This window comes from Oncorhynchus kisutch, linkage group LG13 (genome assembly GCF_002021735.2).
Source record: "Oncorhynchus kisutch isolate 150728-3 linkage group LG13, Okis_V2, whole genome shotgun sequence".
Taxonomy (NCBI): Eukaryota; Metazoa; Chordata; class Actinopteri; order Salmoniformes; family Salmonidae; genus Oncorhynchus; species Oncorhynchus kisutch.
Genome location: NC_034186.2, coordinates 30014112 through 30028596, shown reverse-complemented (window position 1 = coordinate 30028596; position 14485 = coordinate 30014112). Strand labels below are relative to the sequence as shown.

Below are 14485 nucleotides of genomic sequence, written 5' to 3'. Positions count from 1 at the left end.
TGTTAGTCAACACCTGTTGTTTACAAAGCATGTAACAAATACAATTTTATTTTATTTGACAAATGCTTGGTCTTTCTGCCAAATTGCAGTAGGTCAGTGCCCCCTGCTGGTCAATGTGCCATACTGCATTCTAAGGTGCAGATGAAGCTGTCAAGGTTCATTATCTTTATTTAGTCAAGTCAAGTCTACTGAAGCAATAGAGACAGGATTCTTATCAGAAGGGGCACATACTATTATTTGCACACTTAACCTACAAATAAAAATGGTTAAAATGTGAGGAAGACATTTGTTTCAGTTCTCATATCTGTGTTTCCTGCAGTTGGAAATTGTATTATGTAAATGTACCAGATGAAGTGTAATTTATTATTAGATTTGTGAGGGCGTTTTACCTTCTGACTGCTGTCTGGGTCTTGTGAAGTTACACACGAAACGTACTCCTGCATGGCCTGTTCTACACTCATGTCCTCAAGCTGCTTCCATGCTGTCCTGTAGCAAAACATAACCACAACACTCAGCAGATTGCTTCTGTTCCTCCCAAAAGCATTAAAGAGAACAAGACCATGCAGTAAATTAGTTTCAATTTGTAACAAAAAAATGTAATGTAGAAACCGGTACGGTTTTGGAAACATAAGGAATGTGTCTTTCATATGAGCGAGAAATACTCCAAATATTCCATCTAAATGTGAATCGGCGAGTTCTGTTAAGATCCCCGACGCTCGTTCTGAACGTTAAAACTCATCGCTTTGGGTACGGTTTTGGAAACATAATGAAAGTATCTTTCATATCAGCGAGAATTAAATATTTTTTTAAAACGAAGAGCTTAAATGAATATACACCGTTACAGGATTAGTGCTCCCACACAGCAACATCACCATGTTACAGCGCTTGTTTACGCGAGACAGATGGTAGACATCTGTGCTAATTAGTTATCTAGCATGCTCAGAACATTGTGTGTAAGCGCACATGGGGATGAAGTGTAGTTCCTACCCAGTTCCTCCTCACACACAGCTTATGGATTTGTACCAAACTGCTACAGTAAGTATCTTTTTTATTTGAAAGATTATTTCTCGCTGATATGAAAGATGAGGGGGCATATGTTTCAAAAACCATTTCACAAGGGATGATTATCGACATTTCTAATTAAAACACTACAAATTGTAGTTTACACACAGCCAACCATGGGCGAAGCTAACTGTTGAAAACCCTATGAAGAAGGATTTTTGAGAGCTAGATTCACCCGAGCCCAATATTGGACAAAAGGAGCCTAACATTACTCCTTAGTTCAAGGACTTTACATGTTCAGTTTTAAGGGCAAAAAGGCTCTGAAAGCTAACACTCCCTAATACTCCATCTAGACGCGAATCGATTCTCATTTGCGGTACCGTTCTAGAAACATAAATCCCTTTACTTTCCTATCACATCAAAATAATTTAACAAATGCAAACACACTTACTGAACACTATATAACCGGTTGTGGTGTAAAGTCCAGTGGTGTAAAGTAATTAAGTAAAAATAGTTTTTGGGGGTATCTGTACTTCAATTCAATATTTATATTTTGGACAACTTTTGTACTTTTTACTCCATACATTTTCCCTGACACCCAAAAGTACTCGCTACTTTTGAATGCTTAGCAGGACAGGAAAATTGTCATTTGCACACTTATCAAGTGATCATCCCTGGTCATCTGCCTCTGATCTGGCAGACTCACTAAACACAAACAATTTGTTTATAAATTATGTCTGAGTGTTGGGAGTGTGACCCTGGCTATATATATATATAGCTAGCCAGGGTCACACTCAGACATACAGTGGGGCAAAAAAGTATTTAGTCAGCCACCAATTGTGCAAGTTCTCCCACAAGATGAGGCCTGTAATTTTCATCATAGGTAGACTTCAACTATGACAGACAAAATTAGAAGAAACAAAATCCAGAATATCACATTGTAAGATTTTTTATGAATTTATTTGCAAATTATGGTGGAAATTAAGTATTTGGTCAATAACAAAAGTTTCTCAATACTTTGTTATATACCCTTTGTTGGCAATGACAGAGGTCAAACGTTTTCTGTAAGTCTTCACAAGGTTTTCACACACTGTTGCTGGTATTTTGGCCCATTCCGCCATGCAGATCTCCTCTAGAGCAGTGATGTTTTGGGGCTGTTGCTGGGCAACACGGACTTTCAACTCCCTCCAAAGATTTTCAATGGGGTTGAGATCTGGAGACTGGCTAGGCCACTCCAGGACTTTGAAATGCTTCTTACGAAGCCACTCCTTCGTTGCCCGGGCGGTGTGTTTGGGATCATTGTCATGCTGAAAGACCCAGCCACGTTTCATCTTCAATGACCTTGCTGATGGAAGGAGGTTTTCACTCAAAATCTCACGATACATGGCCCCATTCATTCTTTCCTTTACACGGATCAGTCGTCCTGGTCCTTTTGCAGAAAAACAGCCCCAAAGCATGATGTTTACACCCCCATGCTTCACAGTAGGTATGGTGTTCTTTGGATGCAACTCAGCATTCTTTGTCCTCCAAACATGATGAGTTGAGTTTTTACCATAAAGTTCTATTATGGTTTCATCTGGTCATATAATATTCTCCCAATCTTCTTCTGGATCATCCAAATGCTCTCTAGCAAACTTCAGAAGGGCCTGTACATGTACTGGCTTAAGCAGGGGGACACGTCTGGCACTGCAGGATTTGAGTCCCTGGCGGCATAGTGTGTTACTGATGGTAGGCTTTGTTACTTTGGTCCCAGCTCTCTGCAGGTCATTCACTAGGTCCCCCCGTGTGGTTCTGGGATTTTTGCTCACCGTTCTTGTGATCATTTTGACCCCACGGGGTGAGATCTTGCGTGGAGCCCCAGATCGAGGGAGATTATCAGTGGTCTTGTATGTCTTCCATTTCCTAATAATTACTCCCACAGTTGATTTCTTCAAACCAAGCTGCTTACCTATTGCAGATTAAGTCTTCCCAGCCTGGTGCAGGTCTACAATTTTGTTTCTGGTGTCTTTTGACAGCTCTTTGGTCTTGGCCATAGTGGAGTTTGGAGTGTGACTGTTTGAGGTTGTGGACAGGTGTCTTTTATACTGATAACAAGTTCAAACAGGTGCCATTAATACAGGTAACGAGTGGAGGACAGAGGAGCCTCTTAAAGAAGAAGTTACAGGTCTGTGAGAGCCAGAAATCTTGCTTGTTTGTAGGTGACCAAATACTTATTTTCCACCATAATTTGCAAATAAATTCATAAAAAATCCTACAATGTGATTTTCTGGATTTTTTTTCTCATTTTGTCTGTCATAGTTGAAGTGTACCTATGATGAAAATTACAGGCCTCTCATCTTTTTAAGTGGGAGAACTTGCACAATTGGTGGCTGACTAAATACTTTTTTGCCCCACTGTGTGTGTGTATATATATATAGCTAGCCAGGGTCACACTTAGACATATATATATATATATATATACATACATACACATACATACACACACACACACACACACAGTTGAAGTCGGAAGTCTACATACACTTAGGTTGGAGTCATTAAAACTATTTTTATCAATCACTCCACAAATTTCTTGTTCACAAAACTATAGCTTTGGAAAGTCGGTTAGGACATCTACTTTGTGCATGACAAGTCATTTTTCCAACAATTGTTTAAAAACAGATTATTTCACTTATAATTCACTGTATCACAATTCCAGTGGGTCAGAAGTTTACATACACTAAGTTGACTGTGCATTTAAACAGCTTGGAAAATTCCAGAAAATGATGTTATGGCATTAGAAGCATCTGATAGGCTAATTGACATGATTTGTGTCAATTGGAGGTGTACCTGTGGATGTATTTCAAGGCCTACCTTCAAACTCAGTGCCTCTTTGCTTGACATCATGGGAAAATCAAAAGAAATCAGCGAAGACCTCAGACAAAAAAATTGTAGACCTCCACAAGTCTGGTTCATCCTTGGGAGCAATTTCCAAACATCTGAAGGTACCACGTTCATCTGTACAAACAATAGTATGCAAGTATAAACACCATGGGACCATGCAGCTGTCATGACGCTCAGGAAGGAGACATGTTCGGTCTCCTAGAGATGAACATACTTTGGTGCAAAAAGTGCAAATCAATCCAAGAATAACAGCATAGGACCGTGAAGATGCTGGAAGAAACCGGTATAAAAGTATCTATGTCCACAGTAAAAACGAGTCCTATATCAACATAATCTGAAAGGCCGCTCAGCAAGGAAGAAGCCACTGCTCCAAAACCGCCCTAAAAAAAAGCCAGACTACGGTTTGCAACTGCACATGGGGACAAAGATCGTACTTTTTGGAGAAATGTCCTCTGGTCTGATGAAACAATAATAGAACTGTTTGGCCATAATGACCATTGTTATGTTTGCAGGAAAAAGGGGGAGGCTTGCAAGCCGAAGAACATCGTCCCAACCGTGAAGCACGGTGGTGGCAGCATTATGTTGTGGGGATGCTCTGCTGCAGGAGTGACTAGTGCACTTCACAAAATAGATGGCATCATGAGGAAGTAACATTATGTGGATATATTGAAGCAACATCAAGACATCAGTCAGGAAGTTGAAGCTTGGTCACAAATGGACAATGACCCCAAGCATACTTCTGAAGTTGTGGCAAAATGGCTTAAGGACAACAGTCAAAGGAGTGGCCATCACAAAGCCCTGAACTCAGTCCTATAGAAAACTTGTGGGCAGAACTGAAAAGGTGTGTGTGAGCAAGGAGGCCTACAAGCCTGACTCAGGTACACCAGCTCTGTCAGGAGGAATGGGCCAAAAGTCACCCAACTTGTTGTGGGAAGCTTGTGGAAGGTGACCAGAAACGTTTGACCCAAGTTAAACAATTTAAAGGCAATGCCACCAAATATTAATTAAGTGTATGTAAACTTTTGACCCACTGGGAATGTGATGAAAGAAATAAAAGCTTAAATAAATTATTCTCTACTATTATTCTGACATTTCACATTCTTAAAATAAAGTGGTGATCCTAACTGACCTAAGACAGGGCATTTTTTACTAGGATTAAATGTCAGGAATTGTTTAACTGAGTTTAAATATATTTGGCTAAGGTGAACTTCCGACTCCAACTGTATATACACAAATAATAGCAGAGAGAATGATTTTTCAGCTTTTATTTCTTTCATCACATTCCCAGACTTATGTGTAATGTAATTGAACTGATACTCATGATCAAGTAAGTGCTAGATTCACCCATACAAATTCCTGCCAGGAATTGAATAAACACATCACACCAGCACCATGATTAACCAATGACAAACATACCATTTTCTTTGACCTTCAAAATCGAAAAACCCAGGCTTTGCTGTATTGCACTTTCCAACCTTTACCTGTGAACATATGAAAGCGGTGATGTTTCGGGAAGGGAGCATAGCAGCATAGCCGAATAATCTGTTTGACAGCACTCGGCAGAATTCTCACTAACCATTCAATGGCAATAGGTGTCAACCACAAGTCAACAAAACAGTGTAAAAATGATATTGTGTACGCAAGAGCATGATTTGGTGGCACAAATAGCTAGAAAATTACAGACATGAATGTAGCCTGAATATGCATACCATGTCACCTGATAGCTATCTAGCTAGCATCTATCTAAATAACAAATGGAACCACTGTTTGGGATGTGCTGCTATCTGATAGTCACCTGTTTATACCTAGCATACAGGTACAACAATTGTTCCCTACTGGCGGTCTGAACTAGATCTCGGAGACGGTCTGCCGCTGCCTCAAATTCGTGTTCCAATTCCTCCCCTTCCAGTCGATGACCCGGGTCATCTACACCGCAGTAGAATTTCCCTAATCCTAGATCTGAGTCGGAGTCTGATCCTCCGCGGAGAGGCTCTCCTGTATCAGGCCGAGCTGGGTCGGTACCTGAGCCTGTGGCAGAATCAGGTGAAGACGATGGAGAGAGTGATGCCATTGTCGAAAATAAAGACGGCTGAAGAAATCAATGACAATTTTATAATATCGCTCTCAGTAGTTTCTACAGCCTACGCATATATAACGTTAATATGTATCGGGTTTCTATTTATTTTACCCTTTATCCGTACTAGTTGGACTTGTTTGCACAAATGGTCCGTCTCTGGTACACCCCCCTAAAAGACTCGGGTAGAACTAAGACTAGGAACAAAGGTTCGGAGTCTGACAAATCAAATCACATTTTATTGGTCGCATACACATATTTAGCAGATGTTATTGTGGGTGTATCGACATGATTGTGTTTCTAGCTCCAACAGTGCAGTAGTGTCTAACAATTCACAAAAATACACACAAATCTAAAAGTAAAATAATGGAATAAGAAATATATAAATATTAGGACGAGCAATATCAACGTGGCATTGACTAGAATACAGTATATACATATGACATTAGTAAAACAGAATGTACACATTATTAAAGTGACCCGTGTTCCGTTATTAAAGTGACCAGTGATTCCATGTCTATGTACATAGAGCAGCAGCCTCTAAGGTGCAGGGTTGAGTGACCAGGTGGTAGCCGGCTAGTGACAGTGACTAAGTTAAGGGCAGGGTACTGGGTGGAGGCCGGCTAGTGATGGCTATTTAACAGTCTGATGGCCTTGTCTGAAGCTGATTTTCAGTCTCTCGGTCCCAGCTTTGATGCACCTGTACTGACCTCGCCTTCTGGATGATAGCAGGGTGAACAGATGTCCTTGACAAACTTTTTGGCCTTCCTGTGACATCGGGTGCTGTTGGTGTCCTGGAAGGCAGGCAGTGTGCCCCCGGTGATGCGTTGAGCAACCCGCACCATCCTCTGGAGAGCCCTGCAGTTGCCATTCCAGGTGGTGATACAGCCCGACAGGATGCTCTCAATGGTGCATTAGTAAACGTTTGTGCGTGTGTTAGGGGCCAAAGCTGAATTTCTTCAGCCTCCTGAGGTTGAAGAGGCGCCGTTGAGCCTTCTTCACCACACTGTCTGTGTGGATGGACCATTTCAGATTGTCATTGGTGTGTATGCCGAGGATCTTGAAGCTTTTCACCTTGTCCATCTCGGTCCCGTCGATGTGGACGGATGCGTCGACGTAAGATCCAGACAGAAATAATTGTATTTATTAGGATCCCCATTATCCGGCGCCTATGGCGACAGCTAGTTTAACTGGGGTCTGACACATAACGAAAAAGACATTACAGACAAAAGACTACAATGTACATACATTTAAAAGCATTAACATGTGTTTGTCTTTCAGTTACACATAAACTCAGAAAAAAAAGAAACGTCCTCTCACTGTCAACTGCGTTTATTTTCAGCAAACTTAACATGTGAAATATTTGTATGAACATAACAAGATTAAACAAATGAGACATAAACTGAACAAGTTCCACAGACATGTAACTAACAGAAATTGAATAATGTGTCCCTGAACAAAGGGGGGATCAAAATCAAAAGTAACAGTCAGAATCTGGTGTGGCCACCAGCGCATTAAATACTGCAGTGCATCTCCTCCTCATGGAGAGCACCAGATTTGCCAGTTCTTTTGGTGAGATGTTACCCCACTCTTCCACCAAGGCACCTGCAAGTTCCCGGACATTTCTGGGGGGAATGGCCCTAGCCCTCATCCTCCGATCCAACAGGTCCCAGACGTGCTCAATGGGATTGAGATCCGGGCTCTTCACTGGCCATGTCAGAACACTGACATTCCAGTCTTGAAGGAAATCACACACAGAACGAGCAGTATGGCTGGTGGCATTGTCATACTGGAGGGTCATGTCAGGATGAGGGTACCACATGAGGGAGGAGGATGTCTTCCCTGTAACGCACAAGCTCAGTCTGATGATGCTATAATACACCGCCCCAGACCATGACGGACCCACCAAATCGATCCCGCTCCAGAGTACAGGCCTTGGTGTAACGCTCATTCCTTAGACGATAAACGTGAATCCTACCATCACCCCTCGTGAGACAAAACTGCGACTCATCAGTCCAGCCTGTCTCAGCCTAATGTGGACAGTCTGAGCACTGATGGAGGGATTGTGTGTTCCTGGTGTAACTCGAGCAGTTGTTGTTGCCATCCTGTACCTGTCCCGCAGGTGTGATGTTCGGATGTACCGATCCTGTGCAGGTCTTGTTGCACGTGGTCTGCCACTGCAAGGACGATCAGCTATCCGTCTTGTCTCTCTGTAGCGCCATCTTAAGCGTCTCACAGTCCTCACATTGCAGGGACCCTGGGCATCTTTATTTTGGTGTCTTTCAGAGTCAGTAGCAAGGCATCTTTAGTGTCCTACGTTTTCATAACTGTGACCTTAATTGCCTACCATCTGTAAGCTGTTAGTGTCTTAACGACCGTTCCACAGGTGCATGTCCATTAATTGTTTATGGTTCATTGAACAAGCATGGGAAACAGTGTTTAAACCCTTTACAATGAAGATCTGTGAAGTGATTTGGATTTTTACGAATTATCGTTGAAAGACAGGGTCCTGAAAAAGGGACGTTTCTTTTTTTGCTGAGTTTACATGTCAGTACATACACACAACAAGTAGGTCACATTGGGGAAGAGGCATTGTGCCATGAGATGTTGCTTAATTTGTTGGTTTTTTAAACCAGGTTTGCTATTCACTTGCGCTATATAAGATAGAAGGGGGTTCCATTCACTCATGGCTCTGTATAATACTGACGTTTCCTTGAAATTGTTCTGGACCTGTGGAGAGTGAAAAGACCCATGGTGCCATGTATGGTAAATGTGTGTAAGTTAACTATGTAAACAATTTGGAATTTCTAACACATTAATGTTTCTTATAAAAACAAGAAGTGATGCAGTCAGTCCTTCCCCAACTCTTAGCCAAGAGAAACGGGCATGCATAGTATTAATATTAGCCCCCTGATTACAATGAAGAGCAAGAAGTGACACTCCGTTCTGGGCCAGCTGCAGCTTAACTAAGTCTTTCTTTGCAGTACTTGACCATATGACTGGAAAATAATCACGATAAGATAAAACTAGAGCTTGCAGGACTTGCTTTGTGGAGTGTTGTGTCAAAAGAGCAGAGCATCTCTTAATTACGGACAGACCTCTCCCCATCTTTACAACCACTGAATCTAAATGCATGTTTCTAGTGGTAGACAGGTACACACAGTAGAGTAAAAAAGCGTGGTGTCAGGAACAGTTGGATAAACTATATGTGTCACAAAAATCCCTGATGAAGGCCTATCCCAAGCCGAAAATCGTTGGCGTTTGTTAGACCTGTAGCCTAGGCAGCCGATTGTTCAAATCAAATCAAATGTATTTATATAGCCCTTCTTACATCAGCTGATATCTCAAAGTGCTGTACAGAAACACAGCATAAAACCCCAAACAGCAAGCAATGCAGGTGTAGAAGCACGGTGGCTAGGAAAAACTCCCTAGAAAGGCCAAAACCTAGGAAGAAACCTAGAGAGGAACCAGGCTATGAGGGGTGGCCAGTCCTCTTCTGGCTGTGCTGGGTAGAGATTATAACAGAACATGGCCAAGATGTTCAAATGTTCATAAATGACCAGCATGGTCAAATAATAATAATCACAGTAGTTGTCGAGGTTGCAACAAGTCAGCACCTCAGGAGTAAATGTCAGTTGGCTTTTTATAGCCGATCATTAAGAGTATCTCTACCGCTCCTGCTGTCTCTAGAGAGTTGAAAACAGCAGGTCTGGGTCAGGAGACACTGTGGCCCCATCCGATGATACCCCCGGACAGGGCCAAACAGGCAGGATATAACCCCACCCACTTTGCCAAACACAGCCCCCACACAACTAGAGGGATATCTTCAACCACCAACTTACCATCCTGAGACAAGGCCGAGTATAGCCCACAAAGATCTCCTCCACGGCACAACCCAAGGGAGGGCGTCAAACCAGACAGGAAGATCACGTCAGTGACTCAACCCACTCAAGTGACGCACCCCTCCTAGGGACGGCATGGATGAGCACTAGTAAGCCAGTGACTCAGACCCTGTAATAGGGTTAGAGGCAGAGAATTCCAGTGGAGAGAGGGGAACTGGCCAGGCAGAGACAGCATGGGCAGTTCGTTGCTCCAGAGCCTTTCCGTTCACCTTCACACTCCTGGGCCAGAGTACACTCAATCATATGACCCACTGACGAGATGAGTCTTCAGTAAAGACTTATAGGTTGAGATCGAGTCTGCGTCTCTCACATGGGTAGGCAGACCATTCCATAAGAATTGAGCTCTATAGGAGAAAGCCCTGCCTCCAGCTGTTTGCTTAGAAATTCTAGGGACAATTGGGAGGCCTGCGTCGTACTGTTGGTATGTACAGCAGGACCAAATCGGAAGATAGGTAGGAGCAAGCCCATGTAATACTTTGTAGGTTAGCAGTAAAACCTTGAAATCAGCCCTTGCCTTAACAGGAAGCCAGTGTAGGGAGGCTAGCACTGGAGTAATAGTATTTCTTTTTTAATGGTTCTAGTCAGTTGGCGCTAGATCTGCACTATCGTCTAGGATTTATGTGCTGGACTAGTCTCCCCAGCATATTTGTTGCCTCCATCACTGTATCAATTTTGCCTTACCCGTGGACCGGTTCGCCCATTCAGGCTGCAAATGCATAATTGTTCTCCTTAACTGGCTTTAATCGCGGGCCGTCGGAACAAATGTGTACCCTTGGCTGAACGCGGTATGCTGTGTGCAACACCCAGAAATTCCGAAAATGGTGTTGGAAAATGGTGTTATGTCTAGAGAGTAGCCTACACATATGTGTCCAGTTTTTTTTCCGACGGCCATCCATTAAAGCTAGGAGGGAAATTATGCCTTTGCAGGCTGAATTGAGGATGTTTTATGTACGAGCCGGTCCACGAGGGACACGAGTGTGTATTACTTGCTGGCCACATCCATCCTAGACGATATTGCAGATCAAGCGTACACTATCGGCTGCCTAGGCGATTAGACATGCAGCTGCTGTTTATTTATTTATATTTTCTACCGAAATGGCAATATTTTTGTATGTAGCCTATATTTTTTCGTTTAGCCTATATGGCCATTATTTGTTTTTCTGCCCAAAAGACGTTGCAACCTATGTCGAGAAAGTGACTACCCTATAGAACATGTAGCCTACTGACAAGAGCAACTTTATTATTATTATAATATTATCTGGAAAACAGAAAAGACTATCGGAACCGTTACAAAAAAAAGTGTACACTTACAAAACGGTGTTATTTTGGACGCAGTATTTGCAGCATACTGCAGTTGTACTGCACTTTAATTGCAGTTACACTGCACTCTGACTGCAATATTTTTTCTTAAGAGAATTGACTAATTGCAATTGTAGCCTATGTAACTGTAGCCTGTTGAATTAGTGTTGTTCGTCCAGTAGATGGCAGTATTTACAAGGTGTTGATCTATTATTAAAGGTGGCATCAATAAACTGCACGCACCCACACCGGTCTCGCATTGCAAGTCATCATGATGGAATAGAACTCCAACAGGATGATGATTCATATTAGCAGTGCAGACGCGCAAAGGGAAGTAGGCTATTGTGAATTAAATATAAAAAACAGTGCACCTTACATTGTGGACCCTGGTACACCACTTGGCCTCAGAGAAGATGGATGGTCTGGAAACAAAACCAGACCAACAAAGTAACTTTATTTGTGTTGACATTTTGGTGGTCCTTAATCCTCATTATATGGTCAGTAGACCAGGCTATTGTTGCTCAAAGACGATCAATAAATGGAGAAGTCAGAGACAATTGCAGTGAAACAAATGGGAATTAAAAAATCAGATTCATAAACTTTTAACGATGCTCCTTCATTCCCGACCTTACTAAAAAAAATGTTTCATGTAATTTCTTCTCGTACGATAGGCTATGGAATGACCTTGCCAACAGACAGTTGATTAGCCATTTCATGTGATTGTGTGGCAAAGTAAAAGTTGGTGAGTCTCTGAAGTTCAGAAGAAACAAATCTTCACAGTCTATAGCCTAAATTAAAATGATCTAACCTTATAGAATAATGAATTTGGCTCAAATTAATATATATTGTGTGTGACTATTGGCAAATACAGCGTATTTGAGGATTATTTTACACATGGTCCTTTTTAATGACGCGGCCAGGAATTCTGAGGCATTTTACCAGAAATGAACACCTAGAAATCAAGTGAAAGTGACAGCTAGAAGATTCCACCCAGGTCCTTATTAATCAATAGGCCTACCATAATTCATGCTGGTAGGCTATACATGTAGAAAACATTTTTCTACAAATAACCTACCAATAAAGAAAAGACAGAGAGTTTAATTGGCTAGTTAGGGTGTCTTCCACTGAGGGGGTCTTCAGGGTTATATTCATTACGCCGACTCTGTTTCAAAACGTTTCGTCTGTTGCGAAACGTTTTACTCAAAACGGAAAAGTCCCTACCCGTTTCGTTCCATTTCCTCAGTTTGCTTCTGTTTTGTTCTTAAACGGTCAACGGTTTCCTTTGCGAGATGTAATGAATACACCCCTGATACACCGCCTGTCACTGCGCAGTGACGCAACCACGTTGTTGGCTGAAAGCGATGGCAAACTGCTATGTCCCCAGAATTGACAAGGGATCGAAGGTAGAGTCACTGAAGCATTTGCACCGGGACCGTTATATTGTCATCAAACCACCTGTTATAGGGAGGGAGGCCTCTGTTACGCCATCCCTCCCACAAAATAGTATGGGACGGAGTTTCTTTGGAGTACGCTAAACGAGATAAAACAGAGTGCCCTAGAGTTAACTTGACGCATGCGAGCCAGCAAGTTGACAGACATAACAAAACTTGCGTCAACAGGGGACAGTCCTACTAGGAATTACGGACGTTGAGTAGATAGCTGGTCCTGCAAAATGAAATTCGCGGAGCACCTTTCGTCCCATATTACTCCGGAATGGAGGAAACAGTACCTTCAATATGAGGTAATTACACATGTTTTTATTTCGATGTAGGATGATGCTTTCTGATTTAAAGTGAGAAAAGTCACTCATATCCATGTTAATGAATACATAATGAATTGATAGCATGGTATTGGGATCGGTATTGGTCTTCGTAAATTGTATTAATCTTGATTTGTGTTTTTCTTATAGCTGTCCCTTTAACTTTTAGCCTACTTCTTGAATAGTGTAACAAAAGACTGCTTGAATATGTAAATACGGATAGTTTATGGTAGGCTATTGCGTTGGCTGTAACTTTCCTTTTGATAAACCAAGCAGTCTTATTTAATTAATATAGATTGTTTTACAATTTTAGGCAATTGCTTTGTGCATCATAGTTATCTTTGTGCAACCTTTCCTGCGGCTGTCAGTTTGATGGTACAGTACTTTTGTTCATAGATCAAATATTTGCTATTCATAGGCCCTAAGCATTTATTCATTTTGTTAATTATTTTATTAGCAAACTGAATTATTATATATACGGGATACATTGTTATCTTTCTTTCCATTTGTTGACATACTGTATTTTTTCACTACAGTCGTCGCGTGCGCACATGGAGCATTACATTGGAACGCCGAACAATAAGGATAGTATTTATGTGGCTTAGTCCATTGCTTTTGTTTGCCAGTGTTGGAAAACAACTTACAATGTTTTTTTGGTTGTTTAAGAATGAGAAATGTAACTTTTTGAATAAAATATGTCAATTAATATGCATAGGATAGTCTCAGTAAATGGGTAAAATCACAATACAATATTTTCATTATAATTCATACATTTTTTATATCCTGGAAAATTATATCCCCTTGCGACATAACTGATTTGATAGAATAACACTATTATGTAAGTTATTTTGTTAAATGCAATTTTGGTTAATAAGATATTATGGCTTGCTTTGTTTGAAAAGCTTTAATTGAATGGATTAGATATAGCCTAGCCAAAACCAAAAAGTCTAAAACTGGACATTTTTATTGTGTCTATGGTTTGGAGAAAGCAGTCTGAGGAGCATTTTCAGTGTCACACCCCACATCTTCTTGGTTCACGTTAAGAGCCTGAGCGCAGAAAGGCTCTAACAAGGCTGCCCATTCCATTTTGATCTATGAATTATAGACAAAGATGCTGAAGCGAGCCTCTGGAGGATTCTTAGTCTGCATCCCACTATCAAACCTGCATGCCTCACTCTGTGGGTTTATACCATGCTATAACAAGATAAGTTCATATACAACTTATAATTACCTTAAATTGATCTAGCAAACCAACAAGTAGGTACAGGAAGGTATCTGCCTTCATTTGGATTAGGTGAGGGTAAAACACATATGGCCACACTAGTCTTTGTCTATATTTGCAGCCTGACGCATGGAATCCAATACATGGCCATATCAGCCATTTTACACCTCAGTCAGCTTTGAGACGGATGACCTTCTCAGCGCTGTCATACCATGTTGGACAAATATTTAAATAATACTCAATAATACTTATTATATGCAATTGTCTTTTCAGAAAGCACTTTGCTTTGTACTTTTAGTATTTTTCTCTGAGTGAAAGAAATATGTATTGTCTAGTCTCCTGTA

General features: G+C 41.4%; 2 protein-coding genes across 4 annotated transcripts in view; one reads left to right on the top strand and one right to left on the bottom strand.

Moving 5' to 3' along the window:
* LOC109902633 (acyl-CoA-binding domain-containing protein 6-like) overlaps nucleotides 1-6142 on the bottom strand; it is a 62809-nt gene extending 56667 nt beyond the window's left edge. Inside the window, exons 1-3 of one of the 2 annotated variants that reach the window (XM_020499152.2) lie at nucleotides 5681-6142; nucleotides 5302-5366; nucleotides 390-486 (exon numbers count right to left, since the gene is read on the bottom strand). In XM_020499152.2, coding sequence (XP_020354741.1) covers nucleotides 390-486; nucleotides 5302-5366; nucleotides 5681-5956 — 438 coding nt within the window. In that variant the 5' untranslated portion in view covers nucleotides 5957-6142. The remainder of the gene's footprint in view (nucleotides 1-389; nucleotides 487-5301; nucleotides 5367-5680) is intronic. The other variant, XM_020499153.2, reaches the window with a different exon arrangement.
* LOC109902632 (xenotropic and polytropic retrovirus receptor 1 homolog) overlaps nucleotides 881-14485 on the top strand; it is a 94827-nt gene continuing 81222 nt past the window's right edge. Inside the window, exon 1 of one of the 2 annotated variants that reach the window (XM_031785970.1) lies at nucleotides 881-1035. In XM_031785970.1, coding sequence (XP_031641830.1) covers nucleotides 964-1035 — 72 coding nt within the window. In that variant the 5' untranslated portion in view covers nucleotides 881-963. Of the gene's footprint in view, nucleotides 1036-12538; nucleotides 12902-14485 lie in introns of those variants that run through there. The other variant, XM_020499151.2, reaches the window with a different exon arrangement.